We start from the raw sequence: 10,718 nt of genomic DNA, 5'->3' as shown, positions 1-10,718 counted from the left end.
AAGGAGCCTCGGAGGTCATTTCAGCTGCTCCCACCTTAATGGTTCTCTGCCTCTATGAGGAGCCCTTTGTTGGGGAATCCTCAGTTCAAGGACCAAGGGGCTTGGTAGCTGGGTAGGCCCACTTAACCCCTGACTCAGGCTGTCACTTCAGGGGCCAGGATCAAACTCTACAAGCTGATTCCTCAAAGCCCCTTACCAGGCTATCCAAGCCCTTCGCCCCCCGTTTGGTATATGACGTGCAGAGATGCATCACCCTGGGTGTCAGTGGCTGATAGCCCACGGGAACAAGAAAAGCAAGGGCCAGTCTTCTGGGTGGCTTGTTGGACCAGAACTGCTAAGAAGGGTTTTCTCAGCTTACCTGTCCCCAGGGCCATACCAGACACCTTTTTTCTCTGTCCTCATTGAAGGAGGGAGTAGAGAGAGGAAGTGAATGGGCAAAGCACATCAAAGATGAGGGAGAAGGGACAGGGGGAGGGTGTTGTCCTTAAGGTAAAAGATCAGGGGTTCTTGGTCCAAGGATGGGCTCAGGGGCCTGAGGGCACCCTGAAATCACAGCCAAATGTCGTGCGTATGTGCATTTTGTGGGGGAGAAGTTCTGTAACTTTCATTAGATTCTCAAAGTCCATGAACCAAAAAACTTTCAGAAGCTCTGGCCTACACTTTCAACGTTTCCCTGACTCAGCCTTCCCACTGCCCGGTTACTCAGAAGTGGTGAAGTGTTACGGTGTTAGTCAAAGCCTGCAAGTGTAAAATATCAGCTGCTCATTACACGATGACGATGGGAAACTTTGCAGCTTAGTGAGCCTCTTCCGCCGCTTTACGCGAGGAGTCATGGCCCCAAACAGATGCCTGGGAAGACGGTCTGATTAATGACGCTGCCTCCTTTGTTCTCCCGCGCAGGGCCCAGGATGGTGCTCTCGGTGGCAGGGCTCCTTGTCTGCTCCCTCCTGCAAACCGTCCTCTCCCTCAACCCTGAGGACCCCAACGTGTGCAGCCACTGGGAGAGGTAAGATGCGGTTCTTGGACAGCCAGGCACTCCCTCGGGGCCTCACCCTGGGCTTGGCACTGTTGGGACAAAAGCAGAGGCAGGAGGTACGGAAGCTGTCCACCAAGGGCCTGCAGTCCAGCTGGGGACACAGCACAGATGCTGAAAGGTGGGCCAATGCTGTGTAGATTCTCTCTGAGACTCAGTGCTCTGGGGGTCAGGGTGGGGGCGTTGAGTGACAGGCAACGTGAATGATGCAGTCTGGTAGTTGACAGTATTCCTCCCTGCATTTGCATTTACAGCCATTTTACAGATGAGGAAGTAGAGGCCCAGAGAGGCTCAGTGCCCATCCCCAGACAGGTGGGGTGCAGTGAGAGACTGTGGTCCAGATGAGTTGTTCTCCAACGCCACGATGCCTTCCTGGTCTCCCAGGACTGGCAATGATGCAGCAGCTCAGATGTGCAGGGCAGCCAGCAGCCTGCCCCGAGCAGGGTAGGTGAGGGGGCCCTGCTGCTTCTGATCTGGTGGGGTTAGAGAGGGCTCACAGGGGAAGGGCAGCTGCACTCTGGCTGCAGCACCAGCTCCAGGGGGAACAGGCCGGGGCTCTGCAGATGGCCTGACTTTGAAGCACAAGGTGAAAGTATCGATTTTGGTGAGCAGAAAGACAGTGACCAGAGACCCAATCAGGAAAAACCAAATTATACCCTGGAATTGATTGGCCATGCTGACCAGGATGACTCTGTCACTTAGATGTTAATAAATCAAATGAATAAAATTAAGATGAGGGCCCGATGGGGGAAGCGGATGGTGGAGGAGGGCAGGTGAGTGGGGAGGGCCGTGCTCCATGCCTGTGAGGGTGAATGCCCCAGCCCCACGGCAGGGAAAGTCCCCTCACCCAGGGCCTGGCGGGACTGGCTGGGAGGCAGAGGGATGGTGCCCACACCAGCGTGGTCTCCAGTGACCGGGTGCTCCATGAGGGGTCCCAACAGAGTCGAGGCTGGAGCGGAAGGCAGTGTTGCCACCAGCGTCCTCCTTTTTGGTTAAGTGGGAAGAACACGAGATCAGTGATGAGACCTTGGTTCACACCAGTCTGGAGTTTTCTATCTGTTAGCCCTGTGACTTTGGGGATGTCTCTGAACCACTCGGAGCCTACCTCTGCCTCTGTAAAGTGGGGGGAATCGTTAGCCCTGCCTCACAGGCTTGTTGGACGATCAAGGTACCAGTTTCATGAAAGGGCTTTGAGGACCATGAAGCTCAATTATTGTCTTTTCTTGTTGACAACTCCAGCTTTTCAGGAACAGTTATCACAGACTTTACTGCACATCAGGCACCCTGAAGTGCGGGTGAAAAGCAGATTCTCTTGGGTCCTCTCCGCAGAGACTCTGATTCCGTAGGTCTGGGGTAGAGCCTAGGCATATGCAGTTTTCATAAGCTTTCCACATGATTCTGTGGTGATCCAGGCCCCTTACCTCTTCTAGTTTAGGTGAATGTAAACCTTTATTTCCCAGTGGGTGAGGGAGAAAGCAGGTGACTTCCACATTAGTCTTTGGTTTGCACTGCTGAAGTCTGTGCTGTATCCCGGCTTCTGGAACGCCTCCTTCCTGTCTGCTCACCTCTGCCTCTCCCAGTGCCTCCAACCTCTCCTCCAGGAAGCCTTCCCTGATGGTAGGGCCCAGCCTGACTTCCCTTTTCTCTGAGCGCCATTTGCACCAGTGGATCAGTTCAAACTTAGACCAAACTCACTAATTTTCTAAACCTGCCCGACATGAATACATTTGGAATGTGGAAATATTCTGATCCGAACCTGCGCTGAGCCGGCGTTTCAGGCTGTTCGGGCTGTGAGCTGAAGTTACTGCTTTGATGGGAGGACAAGGAGAGACTCCAGCAGCTGAGAGGAGGTCTGGGGCTTCTCCTGCCCCAAGGGAGGAGGTCTTGTGTGATGCCCTGTGCCACCAGGCACCTCCTCCTTCTTGGCTCTTCCAACTGAGCTCCATTGCCATCTACACGTAGATGAGTCTAGTCTGTGTCATTCCAGAAGCACACCCTGGTCCCCGGAGACCGCTTAGGGAGAATTTCCCGGCTGGATTAGTGCTTCTGGCAGGCTCCTCGTTAATTATGTCCCTCCACCATAAAACCCAGCAGAAAGACCTCCCCTGGCTAGCAAAGCCCAGCTTTACAAGATTAATCTGGCCCCTCGTTAGCATGTTGGCAAATGAGCGTGTTAAACCACCCAGCTATGAAACCAGGGGCACACGCTTCACCCGGGGACTTGGAGTTGGTTCAAGTTTTGGTTGCCTGACTCGCTTGGCTCAGGGCACCCCTGCAGAGCTGGATCTGTTCCCCATGACACCCTCCCCACCGTCTCTGTTGGGCTGACGCCCTTTCTCTGAGCACCCACTGTCCCTGTCTGTGCTACAAGGGGTGCCTGATTCCCCCAGGTGCTTAACAAAGGCAGGGAGTCTGGTCTGTGTGTGGTCTTTCTCCCCATCCCATATTATGGTCAGGGAGGAACTATCCCTCAGTGCCTGGCAAGGAGGTGTGTCACTGCCAGTCATATAATGATGATGGCCGGCATCTATTAGACACTGACAGTGTACCTGTTAAGCATTTTATGTGTATTATCTTGTGTTGAGCATTTTACCTGTGTTATCTTGCTTTACCTTCCCACCACTCTGAGACACAGATACTATCACTGCCATCCTCATCCTTGCCATAATGATATGAAGTCCCTGGTAATAGTTATCATAGGTTTACAGGTAAGGAAATGGAAGCTTATACCAGCTAAGTATTATATCTAAGGACAGGCTGCTAACAAGTGACAGGGTTCAAACTTGACCCAGAGCCCCTGTACTCTTATCCTGCCTCTAAGTAAGAGACTCAGTAGAGATGCAGGAGCCCAGGGTCATAGATTTTCAGAGTTGGAAGGGGCTTTGGGACTCCAGGGGTGGCTGTCGAGCTCAGTTTCTCCAAGCCTGGAGATGAAATGGGTTCAGGCCGTGTCTGCATAGACATGTGCCTCGGACGCACATCTCTGATGTGTCGGCTGGTAGAGGCTCAGCAAGGACCCTTCTCACATCCTCCGTGCTTCAGAGAAACAGAATTTCCCACCACCCTGAGTACATGTGCATTGCTGACTGCTCCTGGCTTCCTCTTTCTGAATTCTAGACCTTTGACATTTCTGGCAGCAGAGAGCCTACTAGAGACCCACTCGGGGGGGCTGGCCTGCCCCAGCCCCCCTGCAAGTAAACCGACAGTTTTCTCAGGCAAAGCAGACGGGCTTTTATAGCCTGGACCTGGCCATCTGGACCAAGTGAGTGAGCCTTCTGGGGAAAAACACTGAATAATACAAACTGACATAAAAATTAATCCCTAAAATCGCAGCAGAGGTCCTCTCCCAGCCTGCATAGGAAGTGTGAGTCCTCACTTTACGCCCTGGCTTGACTGCCTTTTCATACCTCTCCTGCCAGCACGGGCAGGTGGAAAGGCTTATTTTGATGAAGCTGGGAGTTGCTTCCCTGTGGCTTCTACCCCCTGGTCCAGGTTTACAGTTAATAGGCAGGTAACAAGATACCACTTCGATCAGGAGGTCTAGGGGCATGTCCTCGTTGCATCCCCAGCTATACTAGAGACATAATAAAGCCGAGGGTAATGGGTGACCTTGGGGAAGTCACTTAACGTCTCTGATGCTCAGTTCCCTCATCTGTAAAGTGAGGATAACAATGCCACCACCTACCTTATAAGATTGTGTGAGGGGACTTGCCTGGTGGCGCAGTGGTTAAGAATCCGCCTGCCACTGCAGGGGACACGAGTTCGAGCCCTGGTCCAGGAAGATCCCACACGCCGCGGAGCAACTAAGCCGGCACGCCGCAACTACTGAGCCTGAGCTCTAGAGCCTGTGAACCACAACTACTGAGCCTGCGAGCCACAACTACTGAAGCCCGGTTGCCTAGAGCCTGTGCTCCGCAACAAGAGAAGCCACCACAATGAGAAGCCCGCACACTGCAGCAAAGAGTAGCCCCTGCTCGCCACAACTAGAGAAAATGCCATGTGCAGCAACGAAGATCCAACACAGCCAAAAAATAATAATAATAATGAGAAATTTTTAAAAAAAGATTGTGTGTGAGGATTAAGAGGGCTTAAAACATTTAACACAGGGCGTTCAAATATTAACAGTTATTGGTACCAGCTGTGTGGCCTGGACAAGCTGCCTCTAAGCCTTCATTTCTTCATCTGTAAAATGGGACCACTTATTTCATAGAGTTGCTGCAAAGATCAGCTTCCACGCATGTGCTCTGAAGACCATAAAGACCTGAACAATCATTAAGTATTTTAAAACGTGCTAGCTTTGGGACTTCCAGAGCCACATAGAATAAATGGAAACCCTCCTTTATTCATTCTCTGTTAAATGAACAAATGAACCAGAAATTTGGAAAGTGAGCTGGGCCACAGGGCAGTAAGGGGTGTGTCCTGGATCTAGCCTGGAGTCAGGGAGGTTTGAATGTGGAGAGTACCCAGGGCAGGAGGAGGAGACTGGGGTTGGGGTGGGGGGGGGTTGGAGCCCCTGGACACTTGGCTGTGGGGCCTGGCTCCCCTGGGGAGGGAGACCCCATCCTGAATATCAGCTCTGCCTCCCAAGTGCTGACCACAGCTTCCATCTCCTGTCTGGTTCTCAGCTATGCCGTGACCGTCCAGGAATCTTACGCACACCCCTTTGATCAGATCTACTACACGCGATGCACAGACATCCTCAACTGGTTCAAGTGTACCAGGCATCGGTGAGTACCTCTCTCAGATGGTGAGTGGGGGGAAACAGGCAGGCCCTCAGGCTCACCTTCCTGCCCCCCTAGCAGATGGAGTCAGTGCACCGCCTGCATCCCCTTGGTACGCACTCTTGGTACTCACGGGAGAGGCTCTGCTGAGGGCTTCTTTGTAGTCAGAGCAGCTTATGGGCAGGGCAGGCTAGAAGTGCTAGAGAATTACTGCCCTCACCCAATGGCAGATGGGGAATTAGTGGAAAAATACACCAGCTTCCTTACCCTTAGGGTAAGAAGTTCCTTACCCAACTCTGAGGCATGTTCTGCACATATCTGTGGTCCCCAGTGGGATGGAACCTCAGTCACGCACAGCAGGAAGCTGCTCAAAAGTACACCCTGAACTGGCTGCCTTTACTTCCCTCTCTCATTTTACTACGCCGCTCCCAGTGCTTCTTAGGATCATCTCCCAGATAAGCTACTTGCTTTTGAATCCTTGCCTCAGGGTCTGCTTCTGGGGGAAATCCAACCTCAGAGGGCCCCCCGTCAGAGCACATGTAGCCCCGTGCAGCGTACCCGGCTTGGAGAACAGGGTGCAGGCTATAGACCAGCACCTCTTGGCGCCTTGGCCAGGCTGCCCATGGGAAGCACTCCATCTGAGCAACTGCACGTGGGATTTCTGCTTCCTTGTCTGCAGGCCTCCTGGAAATCATGCCATGCCCTCATGGCACCAGAGAGACAGGAGAGGAAGGAAGAGAAAACATGCTTTCTTGGATGACCCCGCACAAGTCACTCTATTTTGGGACTCCCTGTGTACTCATCAAACATGTAATGACCCTTGCCCCCCCTACCTGCAGGGTCAGGGATGTGCAAATACTGTGAAAAGAGCAGAGGAAAGTGGGGAAAAGGGAGGTATTCGACACAGGCAAGGTAGCTTTGTTATTTGAGGGGTGAAAATTCAGCAGATGAAGGGTCAGTGAGGGAGTGAGAGAGAGGCTACCTGGTAGGCCCGTTTCCTAGTTTCTGAGCATCTGTGTTGTTTCCAGATATTTTGCTTCCTCTTTGTGGGCCTGGTCGCTCTTTGAGGTTATGCAGGAATCATGGTGGACAGAAATGTGGATGGGGAAACTTGCTCTATGCTGGAAGGCCAAAGTCCTGGTTTTCTTTGCGGGTTTTGCTAGTAACTTGTTGTGAAACACTGAGCATAGATATAATAGCTGCTTTAAAATCCTTGTCTGCTAATTCCAACATCTGGGTCATCTCAGGGTTGGTCCTCGTTGATTGCTTCTTACAGAGGTACAATCTTCTAGTTTCTTTAATGTGTCTAGTAATTTTGAATTGTATTCTGGGTGTTATGAACAACAGAGACTGTAGAGACTGAATTCTCTTGTGTTCCTCCAGATTTGTTGTTGTTGTTGTTTGCTTGTTTGTTTTAGCAGCCAATTAACTTGGTTAAACTCAGTTTCCAAACTCGGAAAGTTCATATTTTCAGCCTTTGCTGGACTGCTTGGAACCTGCCCTGTACACGTGTAATTCAGGGGCCAGAAGTTGGGGCAGAGATTTTACAAAGAATATGGGGCTTCCTCCTTGTGGCTCTCTCCTTTCTAGGGTTTCTCTTGTCACTTTCTAGTTGCTGGGTCTACCCTCAGCTTGTCCTGTGGTTCTTCAGACCAGTAAGGCTGTGTGTCCTCTATCTGAATTTTAGCCATCTGGAATATTATTGACTGGGGCCTGCCCTTGGGCTCACCTTTCCTGGTGTCATTCCCTTCTTCGAAGTGTCTCCTTCCCTCCAGGATCTGCCTTTGTTCTCTCTCTAGTGCTTTTCAGGTAGTTGTTTTTTATATTTTCCTCAGATTGCAGAGTTGTTTGCAGGAGGGTTGATCTGATAGGAATGACTCAGCCATTACCGCATCCCCTTAACCTCCCCTGGTTGACCAAGTTAGCTGCCCGTGGCCCTGGTCAAAGGCAGAGGCAGAAAGAAAAGTCCTGCTCCCTCCATGACTCTGTCAGGCCCTGTGCCAGAGCCAAGTTTGCTCTGAGGAGTGGCTTTCTTGGTTACTCGGAGGCTGGCGCTGCCGTCCATCACCACTGGGGAAGGGTAAGTGAGTGGCTGCTTGTTAAAACAGGCTGCATTCCTGGAACGTGAATTATTTTGCTGACTTCCTGAGTGGCTTTGCAGCTTTCCTGATGACCCAGAGTGAGCATGCTGACAGCAGCACCATCAGTCTCCTTCAGTGTGGAATGGCTTGTTTGAATGCAGCATCCTTCCGATAGCAGCCTGGCCCCTGGCCCCTTCCCTCTCCTTCCAGAGGAAAGGAGCCATCACGGATGGGAAGGTAGAAGGAGTGGGGGACATCTTTCTCTAGGGAGGCTTTAGTGATTCTGAGACCACCTCTCCACTGGAAGCGCTTGGGCATGACTCTGTTTGGTGGGAGGCATGGATTGAGTGAGTGACTTCTTAGTCAACCCTGAGTCATTCTTTATCTCGGAGGCTTATACAACTGAGATTGCCGGGAGCTGCCTTCCTGTACCGGGGAGGTACAGGTAGAGGCTGGCTTACTTACCTTCCCTTATGGATTTTTGACAAAGTAGAATGACCTTAGTTTGTGACATTCCCAAATATCACAGATTTCCCTGGAGTCCTGCACTGTCATTTGTCATAAAGCAAAGGCTGTAAGCACCGGTAGGGCTGGCCCAGCCTGTGCTGTAGGACTCCCTGCCCAGGTTGGCCTGACCCTCCATGGAAAGCAGGCTATAGGCATCTCCAGTGACTGGACCCCGTGGCTCTGCCCCACAACGAGGGGTCCGCAGGGCACGCTCCTCTGGGGTGCTGGTGGGGAGGTGAAAGAGCTCTGGCTTCAAGGCCCGAGGACTTGGGTTGAGTCCAAGTTACACCTTGACCTTGGGAAGTTACTTCCTCTCTCTGGTCTTTAATGGCCCCTTCAAATCTCCATTTTGACCCTATGTGTGAGGAAGGGGCTTTGCCTGTCAGTACCCAATTCTGACTCCCTCCTTAGGACTCTGTCCTCACACCATTCATTCCCTTCATGATGGCTTCATGATGGCCATCCCATTAGCCCAGAAAGCCACCCCTTGGGAACTGGCACAGGGCAGTAGGTTAAGCCCAGTGGCTTTGAAATTAGAGTGGCTTGCGTTTGAATTCTGCCTCTGAATCTTATTAGCCGTGTGACCTCGAACAAGTGATTTAACTTCCCAGTTTTCTCATCCAGAAAACAAAGGGGGAGAGTACATAAAACAAAATAAGAATAAAAACTCTAAGAAAGAAATAAAGGGGGCATAATAATGCTACCCGCCTCAGATAGAGACTGAGTGATTTTGCCTATAAATCTCTGTGGCACAGGACCACGTCTCAACACTCAGGTCTGCATAGGAACTGGAGCCCAGGTCTCTGGCTCCCCGTCCAGGGCTTCTGCTCTGGATATTAGCTTCCTCCTCTGCAGAGCTGGTTCTGAGCCTTCCCAAGATGGCATGAGAAGCTCTTTCCCAGGGGGTGTTATTTTTGGTGGGAGGGAGATTAATCCACTGTCTGGGAACTAGTCAGACTCAGAGCGTCCTTTTGCTGACTTGGCTTCAGTTCTCCAACTGGGTAGACCAATCCCCAGAGGGCCATGAGCAATCATGGTTGGGGTGGTGGCAGTTGGCATAGAAACTCTCAGGGCCCAATTCCTATCAAGGTCACCCCATGGGCTGCTCCAGCCCTGGGTCTGGAGGTTTTCAGAAGTCCCCAGTTACCGTCCAGAAAGTATTTTCTGCAGCCCTTCTAAGTATCGCTCTGAAGGGATTGGCAAGAAGTCAGCAGGTGTAGCAAATGCTGCCGCCATGTCAGTAATACATTCTGCATCACAATGGCCCAGATCCCACCATTGATTTTTCTTTATTGTGTTCCATCATATTCGAAGCCGCCATGCATTTTAAAGTAATTATTGAATGGCATCCTTGATATAGCTTAACACGAATATCATTCTAACAGGAGTGATTGATTTTCAATACTTTCAAGTGGCTTTCTTTTCTGTGCCGTAGGATCAGTTATAAGACAGCGTATCGGCGTGGGCTCCGGACCATGTACCGGCGGAGGTCCCAGTGCTGTCCTGGCTACTACGAAAGCGGAGACTTCTGCATACGTATGTGGGGGCTGCAGTGGGGAGGGGAGGGAAGGGGGACAAGGGAAAGGGAGGTAGGCCTGTTATCCAGGCCCTGGGCAGCAGGCCTCAGCTGACCTGAGGGCTCCAGAAATCATTGCCTGCTGCCGGTTCTGAGGGGATAATGGGTCTGGTGCAAACGCGTTAGCACAGATTTGTCTATCAGATCAACCTCCTAAGAGGGTGCTTGTAAGCACATCAGTTCTAGGCTTTGATGGGGTCAGGAGAGAAGTGGATTCTTCTGGAGTGGGTGCTCTGAGGAGCAATGGGGAAGAGGTGCTGAGCGCGTGGCGCAGAGCTGAGGTGCTCAAGAAGGAAGGAAGAGGTGAATGAATAAATGGATGGAGAGATGGAGAGATGCATGGATAGATGGATGGATGGATGGATGGATAGATGGATGGAAGAGAGGAAGCAGGGAAGGTGGGATCATTGGATGGCAAGATCGTAGCACCTAGAAGGAGGATGGCAAGAGTAAGCTCACAAGGGACTGGTTCCAGTAAATGGGAGGATTTCCATAAAGGACTGGGAGACACTGAAGAAAAGGTGGGTGCATAAAAGATTCACGTCATCTCTTCCCCTGTTTGTCTACAGAAAACTGAAGCCTTAGTGCCCCCAGAGAGATAAGGGCTAAGTTTCTGGCAGCCACAGGCCCTCTGGGTGGAGGGCATTGTCATGCAGTAGGAGACACGCAGGAGCCTGCAGATCTGGGTTCTGGTCCCATCTTCCCAGGCATGTTACTTTGTGCAAGTCACTCAACCTCTCTGGGAGGATGATTGTAGGGCCCTGTTGTCAGAGTCTAGAGGACTCTTTCCACCTCCCCCC

The 10,718-nt window shown here is 51.6% G+C and overlaps 1 protein-coding gene across 1 annotated transcript in view; it reads left to right on the top strand.

The window, feature by feature from the left end:
• The first annotated feature begins 898 nt into the window (after window positions 1–898).
• Window positions 899–10,718, top strand: part of MEGF11 (multiple EGF like domains 11) — a 247,823-nt gene continuing 238,003 nt past the window's right edge. Inside the window, exons 1-3 of the mRNA XM_007448126.1 lie at window positions 899–1,006; window positions 5,659–5,760; window positions 9,778–9,878. Coding sequence (XP_007448188.1) covers window positions 909–1,006; window positions 5,659–5,760; window positions 9,778–9,878 — 301 coding nt within the window. The 5' untranslated portion in view covers window positions 899–908. The remainder of the gene's footprint in view (window positions 1,007–5,658; window positions 5,761–9,777; window positions 9,879–10,718) is intronic.

The sequence above is a fragment of the Lipotes vexillifer genome, unplaced genomic scaffold (assembly GCF_000442215.2).
Source record: "Lipotes vexillifer unplaced genomic scaffold, Lipotes_vexillifer_v1.1 scaffold713, whole genome shotgun sequence".
NCBI lineage: Eukaryota > Metazoa > Chordata > Mammalia > Artiodactyla > Lipotidae > Lipotes > Lipotes vexillifer.
The sequence above is the reverse complement of the archived record's forward strand: the minus strand, read 5'-3'. Positions and strand labels throughout refer to the sequence as shown.